General features: G+C 40.9%; 2 protein-coding genes across 2 annotated transcripts in view; one reads left to right on the forward strand and one right to left on the reverse strand.

The window, feature by feature from the left end:
* The window catches only part of LOC149258077 (F-box/LRR-repeat protein 15-like), a 195,120-nt gene that overhangs the window by 20,666 nt on the left and 158,022 nt on the right, over positions 1–16,432 (reverse strand). The window lies entirely within an intron of this gene.
* LOC149258078 (uncharacterized) lies at positions 4,764–8,387 on the forward strand. The gene is made up of 3 exons (XM_089414648.1): positions 4,764–6,518; positions 6,619–6,760; positions 6,896–8,387. Exons 1-3 carry the CDS (start codon positions 4,796–4,798, stop codon positions 7,359–7,361), a joined length of 2,331 nt encoding a protein of 776 aa, XP_089270774.1. The 5' UTR covers positions 4,764–4,795; the 3' UTR covers positions 7,362–8,387.

The following is a 16,432-nucleotide window of genomic DNA, read 5'->3' on the forward strand; positions in this document are numbered from 1 at the left end:
CATCGGGTGTGTTGGATATCCCAGGGAAGGGATCGTTAAAACAACCTCAGTTGTCTTTCCCTGGGTGTCCCTCTACAACTCACATTAGTGACTTGTTTCAAAACAGTCGAAAGAAAGGTTACATCTAGAATAGTCATATAGATTAAAATTAACCAAGATAATTGCATCCCACCTTAGCTAGTTTGCATATCTTTTTTTCCCCTAGGAAAATTCGTAATTTTATTAGAGATAACAAAATTACATTTTGTAGATGCACAAGCGCATATCCATAAGCAGGGCAAGACTGTTGTTCAAAGGAAAAACCAAAATGAAAAAACTGGAAAAAATAATGTACAAGTGGGGAGAAAATTATCATAATTTTCTCCCCTTTTTCTTCTCAACCTTTCGCCATTCCCCTTGAGACGGCAAGGATGAAAACAGAACTAGTGAGGTGTCCTCGTCTGGGCGAGGGTAATCCTTGTCTAAATCGGAGTGGTCTGAAGAATGGAGTCTTTTGGCTCCACTAGTATCCATTGTATCTGTTATCTTCTCCGGCAAAGAGTCCATCTTATCATGTGGCTCAGATTCCACAGATTCTGGCTGCTTGTGCATCTGATTGTTCTCTTGGGGAGTGTGGTGTTCCTTTTCCGTTTCTTCTTCCTCAACAGGGTCATCTTCAGGTTCTAGTGGAGAGAATTGCCATCCTTTGGGTTGTTTTCCTACTTTCTTCTTCCTACGCGTATCTTTTTTGGCTTCTGGGCATGTGTTTTGAAGATGCCCTGTTTGGCGGCAAATTCTGCATCTGAATGCAGTATTTTCATAGTCTAATATTTGTGTCCAGCATCCCTGTTTATACTTGAGTTGTATTTGATCTGGCAACCCTTTGCTGAGGTCGACTTCCACACATATACGAGCAAATGTATATATTCTTTCCTCTGTTCTTTCTGAATCCATTTTAATGAATCTTCCAATGGTGTTTCCTATAGTAGACAGAACTTGTGGGCTCCAAAAGTGAAGAGGAAGGTTGTGTAGACGAACCCAGACCGGCAGCCGAGATACAACCATTGTATTTGGATCAAAATCTAGGAACCATGGAGTCATGAAGAGACTTGTGGATCCTGTTAGCTCTGCTCCAAACTTCAGTATTTGGAGGACCAATGTTCAGATCGGCCATGTGTTTACGCTCAGAGCGGGAGATCGCAGCAGTCTTTTTCTCCATTTTCCTTCATCTTCTCTTATCCCATAGCCCTGCCATCTTTGTTTTCCTCTTAAAGCCTCCTCATTTCCCGTGTACAACCCCCGAAATCCACTAAAGACCCATATTTCCTTAGCCCTAGGCACCAAGTTCAAACGGTCATATGACCGTGACCGTGTGACCGCGCACTCTTCTTAAGCCCCTTTTCCTTCATCGCAATCGCAACTTTCCGCAAGTCTCTCATAAGCCGTGTCCTTAATAATCACCGATTGCCCCTTCGGACGCGACATGACTTTAAGCTGTGGCTAATTCTTTTATCGGGTCCGCAGTCTCGTCACTATCGGCGATCGCATCTGTAAAAAGGCTTCCGCTCCCCTTGTCTTCCCGATGCGATATTGCGTTAGCCGTCGGATCCGGCTGCCCGTGATCTAACGGCCCATGTCTGTTCGCGCCCGCTTCCGAACTGCCGATGCGATATTCATCGGCGATCGCAAGTCGCAGGGTCAGGGCTTGTTGTTAACGTAAACCACTCCACTCCGCCGATGCGATATCAGGTTCCAGACCCGATTCAACTTGCTGCTCCCTTGTATAAAATTTCAAGTCCGCTTTTCCGCCTCCGACAGTGTATTTGCGTGTAACTCAGTCTTTCTGCCTTTTGCGCGTCCCGATAGTGTATCCCTTCATCCGCCGATCATTCATTTTATCCAACGATAATCGTTGATCCCACTTCCACCTGTTTCCTCCCGCTGAGCTATATCTGTCATCCGTCTGTTTCATCCAACGGCTCAGTTTCGTTGTTCCCGTTTCCTCCCGGTAGCCATTGCAAAGCGCTCTCCGCCGTCGATCCACGATATTCAACGATGGATCTTCCTCCATGCTGCCTGTGTCCATAGCCTATCCTGTGCTCCCGAAGGCGGCCAGCGTTTACCACTCAGCGCAGTTATTTTTCAACCACCGCTTTCAACAAACAGAATGGCCAAGAAGAAGAGGACGAGCCTCGAGCAGTTAAATACATTTATCAGTGATGGGTTTCTTTCAGCCGACATTCCACCTGCTCATGAAGGACAACAGAATATCAGAAAGGATCAATTTTGTTTACTGACACAGTCACGCTATAGCAGAGACCCATACCAAGCAGTTAGAGCGGTTGGTGATCCATTATGATCCCTTCATGCATAGGTTAGCAGAGATATTTTGTAATGTAACACCATATATACCTAGAAGAGAGATGTAATCGATTGGATGAGTGTTAGATGAAGGTGACTCTGTTGTAAGGTTCAACTTCTGGAGACTGTAACTACTTTGTAACCTGCAGCGTCTGGTCTTCATTTCCAGCTAATACAAGCTTTTTTTGTTGTTTATTGCTCACTTTCCACTTCTCTTTCTTGTTCCAGGCTGTGCCTGTTTTGCATTTGTTCATGTGCAGTGAATGTTTAGCATCAGAGGGGCTGTCATCCCACCTCTATGTTAGGATTTAGCATGTATCATTGAACATGTATGCAGGTTTCTGTTGTTTAATGCAGTGTTGATAATATCGCCGATATTTCGGCGAAAATCGTAAATATCGCGAGATTTTCAATAAAACGAAATTTCGGCTGTAATTTCGCGCGATATTTTCTCGTTTTGAATTTATCGCGAGATTTACGAAATTTCGGCGATTTTTTTGAAAATATCGCGCGACGAGCATATTTATCGCCGGCAGCCTTTATAAATTGGGGTTTAGGGTAAATGAGCCATTTCTGTTTCGATTCTCGAACTTTCGTCTTCGCTGGAGCCTGGAGACGCTACGACGTTCGATCAGTGGCTGCGGTTTTGGCTGCGGAGGGTTCAAACTTCAACTTTCCAGGTATGCGTAATACGTATTCCTATTTCCTAATTCCCCAACCGTTAATACTTTGGCTGCGGAGGGTTGGACCCATTGAGCGTTCAGCCATATAATATGCATCCCCCAAGTAAACCCTTCATGGATCTGATATAGCATATAATCCAGTTGCAAAGGCATATGTGATTGTGACTGTGAATTCTCCTTTCTTATATGTGGACAAGATAAAAGTAACATCTGAGGTGGAGGACCACGTATGGTTGGCAGCAGAGAATGTGCTATTAGATTTTATTGTTCAATGTTGTAATCACACACTGCAGGCAAAGTTCCTTTTGTTTGTCTAGATAGTTTCTTGATTATTGTATGGGCTTTGGTAGAACAGGAGAGATGTCGCATGTCATTTTATGGCATACAATGTGTAGGAAATGTACCTGATAATGAGGCCTTGTATGTTTTGATCCTGGAGATAAAGTTGATATCCATATGCAAATGCCAGATCAACAACTGCATTGTCATACTTTTGCAACCCTTCGAGTGGCACCCTTAATATTTTAGGAACTTGGGATAGCTGAGGAAACAGAGAATTCTGAGTATGAAGCCAAACAAAATGAAGATTTGAGGAAGAGAGTTAAGCCCATGCCACACCTAATCATCTTCAGTTAGTGGATTTTGGTATTGGGGGGCTCGATCTACAAGGTTCTGATCATGATTTTCTTTGGCAATTTGTTGAGGAAATTGTAACGTATTGCAATGTAAATTTCAGTATAGCAGACATGGGTCTCTCAATGGGTATCCAAGGAATGAATGGTGCCAAGGAAAACTCAGATATCATTATGTTAAATGATAAATTTGTTACTGTCATGATGATGGTTTGGTGAATTCATTCATTCCCATCTTACTGAAGACATTGCAACATTTGTAATAATTTTATGTCTGCTGTTTTATTCCTCTGGCTCTAGAATGAGAACATCTATATTGATTTAAGATTAAATATATGATGCATTTTCAAAATTAAAATGGTTGCCCCAATGTATCTCCATGTGGATCATCCTTGCATCGTCACCAAAGAAGAATGACAGATGCAGAATACACATTGATTGCAGAGCACTGGATAAGATCATGACTAAGAATGATCTACGTGGTCAATCAACTTTGAGGAGAGATAAGTTCATTAATGTCCAACAAATGAGCAGAAAAGTAGGTCAATAGGAGTCAGGACTGCTGAGTACATGTGTCAATAGATAGTGGCAGCACAGAGGACAGCTCCTAAATAAAGAAAGATGCAGAAAGTAAGTAAAACATTTAACAAAGTGACATGCTACTCTAAACTCAACTTGAAGTAGTATTTTACAGGACAACTTTCAAGCTAAGACAAATATTCAAGAAATGGGGAACAGAGATTAAACACTTATCTTTTAAGTTTTAAGTTTTAACAAATGATGGTCCAACTTTCTTCTACTGCCATGTCATTGATAATTTGATTTATAGAGTATAGAATTCTGTATATGACTATAACTTTACACTGCCTGTAGCAGCCAAATCGCAGTCCTCTAACGCTGTTATTGAATACATTTATATTTTATGATTTTAATGTCTTTTGAGTCTTGACTCTTTTCTACATAGCTTGACTAGGGTCCTTTGTGTGAAGATTGCAGATTGTAGAACTTTGTTAAAGTTTAGACCTGCACCCATGGAATTTCGTAAATTCGTATTACTTATTAAGTTATTAAGTTACTAATTCCAAAAAATTTTTGGTGCTGTAGGTTTCCTTTTGAGTTAGCCCACTACAAAATACAAATATGCCAAAAAACTTGGACCCATTTTGGGAGTATGGGATCCCTGATGGTGGGACAAATCGTGCATATCTTTCATGCAAATTGTGTGGGGACAAGATGACAGGTGGGGTTACACGACTGAAATACCATCTTGCTAGACTCCCTGGACATGATGTTGGCATTTGTAGAGTTTCTAGTCCGGAGCTTATACGAAAAGCTCTTGAGGCAATTGAAGAAAAGGACAGAAAGAAGGAAGAGGTGGAAAGAAACAAAGCTGAACGTGCAGGTAGATCCTTTGGGATATCTTCTCATGATTTTGATGTTCAGGGTAGTGGCCCTACTGGCGCTAGTGGGAGGGGCTCCACAACTGGCACACCATCACATGCTAGTGTGAATGCGAGGTCATCATTTTTTGTTCCACGAACAGGAGCTGGAGCACAACCTGGCATAAAATCGGTTGTCAAAAAAAAGGAGAAGGAAGAAGCAGATAGAGTCATGGGGAGGTGTATTTATTGGAGCGACTTACCTCTCAGCATCACAAAAACCAATCCATTTTGGCAACCAATGTGTGATGCTATTGCTGTTGTGGGCCCAGGGTACAAAAGTGCCACATATGAGGAGTTGCGGGGGCCAATTCTTCAAGCAGAAAAAGAGGACATCAACTCTAGATTGGCGGAGTTGAAACAGACATGGGAAGTCACTGGATGCACAGTGATGTCTGATGGTTGGACAGATAGGAAGGGTAGGACCCTTCTAAATTTCTTGGTACATTGTCCTAAAGGTACCATGTTTATTAAATCGTTGGATGCATCAGAACATATCAAAGATGCAGCAACGATATGTGAGTTGTTAGATGGGTTCATTCAGGAGATTGGTGTGCAGAATGTGGTGCAAGTCGTAACAGACAATGCAGCTAATTATGTGTCTGCCGGCAGAATGCTTATGGAGAGGCATCCCACATTGTTCTGGACTCCATGTGCAGCGCATTGTCTTGATTTGTTGCTTGAGGATATGGGGAAACTCTCCTTCATCAAGGAGGCAGTTCATATGGCTAGGAGCATCCCCAAGTTTATTTATAACCATGCTATTGTTCTTAGCCTTATGAGGAGGTTCACAGGAAACAAGGAGTTGCGGCGTCCTGCCATCACACGTTTTGCCACAACCTTTATTACTCTTCAGTCTTTGCTTCGATGTCAGTACGAGTTGAAGCAAATGTTTGTCTCTAATGATTGGCGTGGTTGTAGATACAGCAGGAGACCTGATGGGAAAGCCATTGAAAAAATGGTGTACTCTGAGACATTTTGGCGTGGAGTAGAAGAAGCATGTGCAGTTAGCGAACCTATAGTAAAGGTTCTTAGATTGGTGGATGGAGAGAAGCCTGCAATGCCTTATTTGTATGAGGCCATGGATAGGGCCAAGGAGGCCATTCGTTCCTATTATGCAGACAAGGGTTCTGCTGGCCTTAATAGGCAGATGATGTTATGGGATGTGATCGATAGTCGGTGGACAGGGATGCTTCATCGACCCATTCATGCAGCAGCACTCTTCCTCAACCCTGCATTTGCATACAAATGCAATTTTCGTTTTGATGGCGAGGTGATTGAAGGGCTCCATTCCTGTATTGAGAGGATGGTACCTGATTCTGAGGTTCGTCTCAAAATCAACCGCGAGATACATAATTATCAGGATTGTGTTGGCCTATTTGGCTTTGATAATGCCATTAAGGAAAGGGCCCTCTTCATGCCACGTAAGTGACAAGTCATCACTCATTAGAAATTATAAATTTGAATTTAATTATGTTTTAACTTTTAAGTTTTTGAATTTTTTATTTCATTATTTTGTTGTAGATCTTTGGTGGCGAAGCTATGGTGCAAGGGTACCAAATTTGCAAAATTTGGCTATGCGAATCTTGAGTCAAACATGTAGCTCTTCAGGGTGTGAGCGCAATTGGAGTGTATTTGAGAAAATACACGCCAAAAAGCGCAACAGGTATAACTTTGAACTCAAGCCTTCAGTTGAGCAATTACACTTATTGTAATTTTTAATTTTTAATTTATGACCTTCAAGTGTCAAGACTCAAGAGTCAAGAGTCAAGACTCATTACTTTTTTTGACACTCTTACAGGTTGGAGTTCGCACGCCTCAACGATTTGGTGTATGTGCATTACAACATCCGACTTCGAGTGAGGCAAATAGAATCACCAATGGATCCAGATGCCATTTCCTTAGACAATATTGATGTATTGTCTCCGTGGAGGGTGGAGTCTCAGGAGCCCATATTGGAGGAGTCACCTTCATGGTTGGAGGAGCCAGTGGCAGATGATCCATTAGAGCAGGGGCAGCAAGAGGAGGACTCGGAGTCAGAGGAGCAGCAGCACTTAGAGGAGGAGCAGGAGGAGCTGGAGGAGGACACTGCGGGAGCATCAGCATCAACACCATCTGCTATAGATATAGGAGAGCATAGCTCCATGCCTATCACTCATTATTTGACATTAGGTGCAGAGGCAGTGTCAGGGCCTTCTACTACTAGGGGCAGGCCTGACAAACAGCCCATCATGTTTTCCCGTAAAAGGGGAGAGGGCAGTAGATAGATAGCTGCTAGTTTTATTTGTTATGCTACATGTAACTCATGATGATGAGATACTTTTATTATTATATGTGATGTTATTTTGTATTGGTTCTCCACATTTGAGTCCTTGAATGGACAATTATCAGGGATTAGCACGATTTGGTATCGCCTTTGATATATCATTTCTATTTGACATCATATATATCAGTGTTTTCTTCATATTTATGTGCCAATGTGTTTATTAACTTTATTTCATGTTGTTATTGCTTTATATGTTTAAAAATCTGAAAAAAATGAATATAGTATGCATTTTTTATGCTTGCTTTTGTTGTTTAAATTCTGAACATGAAGATGTTGCTTTAAAAATTAAAATAGTTTCTTGAGTGTTTGTTGGGCACTGTATAGTTATACTCATTTAATGCCAATTTTTTGTTTTTTTTGTGCCCTAGGTTTGAATTAGTTCACTACAAGTACAAATGTCAAATATGCCAAAAGCTTTGGACCCATTTTGGGAGTATGGGGAGGCTGTTGGTGGGGCAAATCAGGCACTTATATCATGCAACTTGTGTGGGACCAAGATGTCAGGAGGGATTACACGATTGAAATACCATCTGGCTAAACTCTCTGCATATGATGCACCAGATGTGATGCCTTGTATGGTTTCTAGTGCAGAGGTTATACAAAAAGCTCGTGAAGCAATTGTTGAACAAGACAGAAAGAAAGCTGCTAGGGAGAGGCCAATGGTCTCAGATAGATAGCTGCTAGTTTTATTTGTTTTGCAACTTTTGCTACATATAAGTTTATAACTGATGATGATGAAATACTTTTAAACTTTTATATATGTGATGTTGTTTTGTTTGAGTCCTTGATTGGACAATTATCACTATCAGGGATCAGTAGGATATGTGATGTTATTTTAATTTTTGTTTGAGTCCTTGATTGGACAATTATCAATTTATCACTATCAGGGATCAGCAGGATTTGGTATCGCCTTTGAAGTTTGATGTATCATTTCTATTTGACATCATATATATCAGTGTTTTCTTCATATTTATGTGCCAATGTGTTTATTTCATGTTGTTATTGCTTTATATGTTTAGAAATCTGAAAAAAAATGAATATATTATGCATTTTTTATGCTTGCCGATATTTGCCGATATTTTCGCCGATATTTCCGATAAGATATTTTCCGGACCCTCGCCGATATTTTCCCGATACCGATATTATCAACACTGGTTTAATGCATAGAGAGCTGTCATCCTGTCTGTGCATTAGAAACTAGATTTACAGACCTCTTAACTGGTTGCAGCCGGCCATCACAGGGTCCTGTGCATCTGCTGGCGTGGTCAATCTTCTCCATTATCACCTTATCCTCAAACTGTGAGTAATAGGTGGTTAAAAGCCTTGTAGTCTGGGGGTGTTCACCCATGTCTGGGGTCAATCATAGTAGAAGTGGTTATCTGGCTTGAATATGCAGCATTTGTTCCATTCATCCACCATTTATCCAACTATATTTGGTTGAATTTGTAATGTTCCCGAGCATCACCAATATGCAACCTAGGTGAGTTTCTTGGGGTGATAACAGATCCCATGAACCATGGTCCAGTGTTCATAATGTTGTCCCTTTCTTCTGCTGTACTAAATTTTACACTGAAGAAGCCTTTGGAACAGAGCCGAATGTCACATGTATTGGTCCAATTCCTTAAAACCCAAAGGAAAAGGTTGTAAGGCTTGGGCCAGAAACAATTGAATCTGCAAATTGCTGCTTGTTTTTCGAATGAAGAATAGTTCTCGGCTGTTTCTGGTATATCCATGTTTATCTCTGGGATGTAGCTCAGTTGCTCCACAATGTAAGGTGTGGCTGCTGTGCCGGCTTGTTTTGTAGAGTTAGTGGCTGGCTTGTTTCCTTCAAGAATGTCTTTGAAGGATACCCCTGTATTTTTTTGCTTTTGATGTGTTTCTGGTGTTTTTGCTGAGCTGCTACCTTTGCCCTTGCCTGTGGGAATTGCTTTGTGGTGGTCTGCCCCACCTCCCCTCAAAGGTAGGTTGAGAGTGATGGTAGTCTCAGGTAGTATTTTGTATTCCTTAAGGGTTTTGTTGTCTTGAAGAACTCTGCCTCTATAGATTAACACCTGTGATCCTGTTGGATAACTAGTGTGCTGATAAATGCTATTCTTCAAATGTGTTACTGATTCGTTTATCTGTATCCAGGCCAGATGTGTCCTCCCATATGGGGTTTTTATAAAAACTTGGAAAGGAAGGGGGCTTACCAGCGTTTCCGAATCTGTTTCCATCTGGGGGGTCAAGATCTGGTCCCATCACAGTTGTTCCAGTTGCTCTGTTGTGCGAAATTCTATTGGTGGTGCTGTTTTCCTCATTGTGGATTCTGCAATCTCCTCTTTGATGTTCGCATGGCTCCGAGGGGCAATATCAGTATGGCTGACGCCCCACTGGCCGCCATTCTGTACCGCATTGCAGACAAAGGCTTCCACCAGCATAGATCTCAAGGGCAGCACGTTACCCATGGTCATCTTCCCGCAGTAAACTAAACTCCCCAAGTACAATGGGTGACTGTTAGCTGCCTTGCAGGGGAAAGCACCGCGGACAGGCAAGACGCCCATGCCATAACCCCTGCAGAATCCCTTTCGCTCGACAAAATCGTGGAGACTGGAACGTGCAGGTCCCTTCCAACTCTGGGAGTGAGGTTCCGCAGCTACCATCCCAAAGAGGAATACCACCGAGGTGCCCAAAAGGGCCTCCAGCAAATACACCACTGCTTCGGCCTCCTCGGTCCTATCATAGATCTTTACTTTCTCTACACCAGTCTTTAAATGGGCTTGAAAGCTTGTAGGGTGTTCATGAACAGCCTTACGCCCAGCCCAATGAGGGGCCTCCACAGTCATATGGGGATCCTGAGAAGAGGGCATCTGCATCTTAACCGCAGCACCATTTCCATTGCCGCTCTCTGTCGAGGCCACCCCAACCAGGGCCACATACCTGGCGAATAACCCCCTATCAAGAATAACCCCACCAGCATATTCCAGCGCCAGATCGAAAGTGTTGACTCTTTCATCGAGCCAACAAAACTCAAACCCTGGCCAAAATACGATTGTAGAGTCTTCAAAGATGAATGCGGCGCCCAAGTTCTGAGATCTCTGAAGCAACGAAACCCTATTCGCCATTTTTCAAACTCCTGCTAGTTTGCATATCATTCTAATCTATTTGCTTTAAGTGCACTTTGAAGTTTACTTGCAAGTTTATTTATTTCATGTAAATGCATAATGGATGGCCTCATTGCCTAGTAATGTTACTATCTCTTGTTGTTGGGTATTTTATCTAGCAAGTGCAATAATTACTTATATTTTGCAAGCAATACTTTGATCTATTGAATTTCATTTGCAAGATATTTTCCTTCAAATTGCTATTACATGTGCTTTTGATCATGAATGATATTATCTTTACTTTAGCATCTCTTTATAGGTGCAAATTTATATCTTGCAAGTGATATTTTTCATCTAACATTGTTCTATTTTGCAGGACTACTTGTCATTTCACTTTGAATATCTATTTTGAGCAAGCATTTTACTAATTCATTTGAGTAATTATTTACAAGGCATTGGTTTACATGCTTATCTCTTGAATGTTGTTGAATATACATCTTTATATTGCTCATATATTCATAAGTTTGCTCATATCTTGAAGCAGTCCCACTAACCTTAGTCTTCTTGAAAACTCGCATTTTCATCTAACCTTCATTTCAAGACCACCCCCCTTAGCTTTGACTAGGAGAGAGCTTTAACAGAGAGAGTTGGGAATAGGTGACAACCCGTTCTCTTAGGTTGCCAATAAGTCACACCTTGTGGGGTTGAGGACTTTCCCCACACTAGCCTAGGTGTGCAAGCGAGGCAGCAACAGGCAAAATCCTAGCATGAACTCCACCCCTCATTATCCATCACCATATTCCTCAAGCATTCATTTCTTCAACTCAAATAAAGGAATTCTTGAATGTCCCAACCCCGATGAGCGAGAAACCGCTACATCTTAAACAGGTATTGGAAAAACATAAAGAAAACTTGGGCTCCTAAACTATGTACCAAATAAAGGCAAATCATTAAATTAAAGGTGCATCAGAGGGGTGGAAAAGGAAAGCCAAAGAAAGGGATAACTCATGAAACCATGATTACTCCCTCCTTACATCATAACACTCAAGATGTTGGACCCCCATTAGTTGGTCTCATGGCTATGGCACTTTCTTTGAAGTCTCTCTCACTCCATGACCATCATTATCACACACACACACACACCTATGGATTGATGGTCTAACCTGGGACATGCCATTCCCCACTGGGGAGGGAATCCCCTGATAGGGTTACTCACCTAATCATCCCTAATATAAGTGAGGCAATTTGTTTATAGATATTGATTTAGTTAGACATCTGAGGGTGGGTTTTGCATGAATTGTTAGTTAATTTAATTTTTTTTAAATTCCTACATTTAATCATAAATCCAATGTTCATAGACTTATGAGACATTGGAAAAATATATGTGGGACTAGAACTTGTTGATTTTTCAAGTGCAACAGATACAAGCACAATATTTATGAACTACCGATAATTACTTCGAATAATATAGATCTTCTTTTAACAATTCCAGTTTATCATTAAGCAATTACTCTTAAGAAATTCAACCATAAGCCATAAATACAATAGAGATCACAATGCACAAAAGAGAACACAAGATTTACCCTGGGAAAACCCACTTGGGGGAAAAACCCAACAACCTTTTCCTTAGAGAAATTCTTCAGTTCAACAAGAGATACATCTAATGCAGCTAGTCAACTATGACATCAACAAGATCAACAAGCTATGGTCAAACCTAGTCTCCAGCCCTCAAGTCAAGTCAAACTTCTACCCTTCAGAATTTCGGCCTTCTTGGATCTATCCAAAATTTCGGCCTACGCTGAAATTCAACCTATCCAGAAACTATTGCCCAGAAAGAGTCACACGTGCAAAATCTTAGAGAGAGAGAAATGCGAGCTAGAGAGATATTTTTGTCCTTCTTCTTTTCATCCTTCTTCCTCGTGTCCTTCGCTTGGATGCCCAAAACTTTTCTTCTTGTGTGATGGTCAAATGGTGCCTTTGTGGAGGAGGTTGAATGCTTTTATATAGTGGTTTATCTATCCAAAATGGGTGTCTCTTTTCAATAGGCCGATTTGACTTTAAGGAGGTCCAACTTAACTAACTTGGAGCCAAAAATTCAAATTTCAAATTTCGAAAATTTCTCTTTAAATCCAACATGAAGAACATGTCATATACAATTTCTTTTAAGGGCTAAAAAAACAAAATGACATGAAGAACATGTCTTACAAATTATTTTTCATTAGAAAGACAAAAATATAATTATGAAGAACGACCATAGCTACAAAAATTCAACACCCTCTTAGCTAGGAAGGTATTCATAACAACTAGACAAATGTTTTTCATTGTGAACAAACTTCTCTAAGAAAAGGTTATAACAAATCATCACCATAATCGGGTCACAATTGTGACACATGGTAATCCAATAGCATCAACCATTTAGCATAATCGGGTCAAATAACTTTGATACATGGTAACTTAACAACATCATCACGGTATCATCATTCGGGTCAGTACCTCAAACCCATGGTATCTCTTCACCATAATACAGGTTGGTACTTCAGACACATGGTACAACATTTAGCATCAACTAATTGCCATAATTCGGGTCAATACTCAACACATGGCATCTGGACTAGTCTTGGTCCACCATAATTCGGGTCAACGTCTTAACACCTGGTGAATCACCAAAGGCCATACTCTAATTACAGTGATTTGGGGCCCAATGCTAAATGACCCTGATGCTCCAGGACCATTTTTCCTAATTCGGGTCATACATGACACAGGAAGAATATCAGTTCCCTGGACCATTCTCCCTAATTTGGGTCAAAATACTTGACACAGGGATGATCTCCCTAATGCAGGTCACAATACTTGACTCAAGGATGATCTCCCTAATGTAGGTCAAAATACTTGACTCAAGGATGATCTCCCTAATGTAGGTCACAATACTTTACTCAATGAGACTGTCAGTCCACGATACTATCTCATTATCACTACCTCTCAATGAGAGATGTATTCTCCACAATTCCAAGTTTGTCTCTGAAATATATACAAACTTCACACATTATAGGATTTATCTGAATATCTGCAATTTGCTCATTAGTGGAGACATACTAGAGCTTCACTACTCCCTTTTGCACTATGTCACGGATGAAGTGGTACTTGATCTCAATGTGCTTCGACTTGTCATGGAACACTGGATTCTCTGTCAGCTTCACACAACTTTGATTATCACAATATATCATGGTCGGCTCAAGCACATGATCAAACACTCCCGCGAGTAATTTCCGAAGCCACATTGCTTCACAACTCGCCAAGCTAGTTGCAATATATTTTTCCTTGACAACATTGAGTACGACAAATGTCTGCTTCCACTCATCCACAAAATCATAGTGGAGCCCAAAGTGAAGCAGCGTCCAAATGCACTCCTTGTCCAATTTGTGTTGAGAAATCAAAGGCATTATATTTCTCTTAGATTTTAACATTTACTTGTGAATATTTTTATTTGCTTGTTAGTTCTTTTACTTATTCATATTTTTCTTTTCATCAAGATAAATGCCAAACAATAAAAATCACAAGGGACACAGGATGTAGGCACTCAGCCAGGGAAAAACCCATAGGTAGGGGAAAACCTAGTCAAGAACTCTTCCTTCAGTAAAATTCAAATCACAATGAGATAACCAAGACTCTTGACCTAAACCTCTCCCCATCCATCAAGTCAACCTATCAGTTGAAGTAATCTTCTTTCAATATTTATCTTCAAGTATAAAAGTTTCAGTCCTTCTTTAACCAACTTTTGGCTTCTGCAATTATAGGAAGAAAATTTGATCTTGCAATTTAAATCTGGCCTTGTACTGATAGAAAATTTAATTGTGGAGAATTTTGGTCCTGAATTTATTTCATGCTCCAATTCTTCAATGCCCTGTATATATTCAAAACTTCGCTAACAATAATTTTGCTGAATGTATCTCTGTAATTCTGCTAACTGTATCTCTATAATTTTGCTGATTGTATATCTGTAATTTTGCCGATTGTATCTCTGTAATTTCGCTAACTGTAGTTATACGAATTTTTCTTACTGCTCCACGTTTGGGTCGACTTCACTGGGGTATATTGGTTTCCGCTAATATAATGAGCTGACATGACTTAGTAGGAGAAGCCAACTTAAAATTTAATCCAAATTCGAAGAGTTGGAGGCCGACTTAATGAGGGAGGAGTTAACATGACTCAAATAATTTCCTTTCTTTAATACAATGATCCCAAGGTTCACATAATTAAATTTGACTTTGACTCAACAAAATCCTAGAGCATTCAATGGGTCAAATTAAGCCCATGCTTTAATAAGCCAAATTAGTAATAACCTGCCTAGATCCATCTTAACCCTGTATCTATCAAACACTGAGAGGGATCAAATCTCTCGAGGCACAAGCCTCTTTTTTTAGCACAAAACTTGAGGAAAGGTTTGCACCTCAAGAGATTTGATCCCTCTCGGCGCTCGATAGATCCTGAGTTAAGATGGATCTAGGCTAGTTATATAATACTATATAATATCTATATTTGTATCTATGTGTCTTTTTCTTATTACCTCTCTCTATCTCACCCCCCAAACATACACACTCTCTCTCCATATCTATCTATCTCTCTCTCCCTCCATATTCCTCTCACTCTCTCTTTCTCTCTCCCCTCCTCTCACTCTTCCCTTCCTCTCTCCTCTCACTTACTCTCTCTCGATCTCTCCCTTTTCACTCCCTCTCTCTCTCCACCTTTCTCCCTCTATGTGTTTCTTCTTCCCTCCCTCTCTCTCTCATTCTCTCTCTTCAGTCCTCTCTCTCCCTCTCCCACCCCCCTCTGTCTCCCCCCCCCCCCCCCATCACTCTCTATCTCTCTCTTCCCTCTAACTTTGTAACTATCTCCATCTATCTCTCCTCTCCATCTCTGTGTCTCCCTCTCTTTCTCTTCCCCTTCTCTCCCTATTGGTGATTTCTGGTAGCATTGGATGTGCTCTAAGTCTCAAATTTTGCAGGGAGACTTAAAAACATGCATTCTCCAATACCCATAAATCATTTTGGGAAATTCCACCCGGAGGCAATTTTATTAAAATAGTTAATTATTTTTTATGGGTCCCTAAGTCTAAACTTAGGAAATTAAAATAATTAATGGGTATTAATCTAAACTGTGGGTGTAACTTCTAGAAGAAGGCGGAGATCAAGTCAATATGATCATGTCCATTGATTAGGATCTAATTTGGGTTGTTGATTGATCAACGAGAGGATTATAAGAGAAGGCTTGACGGGCACTTGGAGGACACACTTAGAGAGTTCAAAAGATCGAATTTATGAAGCAAAGCAGCGACCGAAGAGAGATTCGGGTGAGCTTTTGCAGTGAGGGGCAGTGAGTATCCGGAAGAAGGAAGTTTTCCTGGGCCAGAGAGTACGAGGTAGAGAGGACAGAATGACGTCCAGAGAGAGGCAGACACTGGCCCACACAGAGCTAACGCAGTGGAAACCCAAGCCTTAGAGAGAGATCGAATTCCTACTCAAGAAATCAAGTTTCAGAAGCCGGGAAGTGGGGTGTGAGACCAGGAGGCAGAGATTTGGATTTTCAAGCTAGCAGAGGTTCTGAAGAAGAAGCAACGTGATACCCAGCAGGGGTGACGCAGGGACCGCGTGAGGATTATGCAGTACTGCGCAGAGGCTCCAGTTCAGCATGATAAAACTCAGATTCTCCTAGTGATAGGGTGAGAGCACTTCACCATTCATTTTGTCCAGTTTCTCTTTGTATCAGATTGCTAGTTGAGCATCCAAGAATTATATTCAAATTTTCTACTGCATAATAATAAAACCCTGAAATTTGTTGCACCAGTTTCCTACACTGGGTGTTTCCGGGGACATTTGTCCAAAAATAACGATGTTATTGTGTTGTATTTTTTTTCTTGCTCAGTCTCTTGTTTCCG

This window comes from Pinus tabuliformis, chromosome 6, assembly GCF_031772625.1.
Source record: "Pinus tabuliformis cultivar Carrire ecotype Pingquan chromosome 6, CPIR1, whole genome shotgun sequence".
Taxonomy (NCBI): Eukaryota; Viridiplantae; Streptophyta; class Pinopsida; order Pinales; family Pinaceae; genus Pinus; species Pinus tabuliformis.

What these genes read in the sequence shown, in the direction of transcription:
- LOC149258078 (XM_089414648.1), top strand. Translation starts at nt 4,796, where the DNA reads ATGCCAAAAAACTTGGACCCATTTTGGGAGTATGGGATCCCTGATGGT. An exon ending in AAGGGCCCTCTTCATGCCAC is followed by an intron (nt 6,519 to 6,618) that starts GTAAGTGACAAG and finishes ATTTTGTTGTAG; the next exon opens with ATCTTTGGTGGCGAAGCTAT. An exon ending in CACGCCAAAAAGCGCAACAG is followed by an intron (nt 6,761 to 6,895) that starts GTATAACTTTGA and finishes ACACTCTTACAG; the next exon opens with GTTGGAGTTCGCACGCCTCA.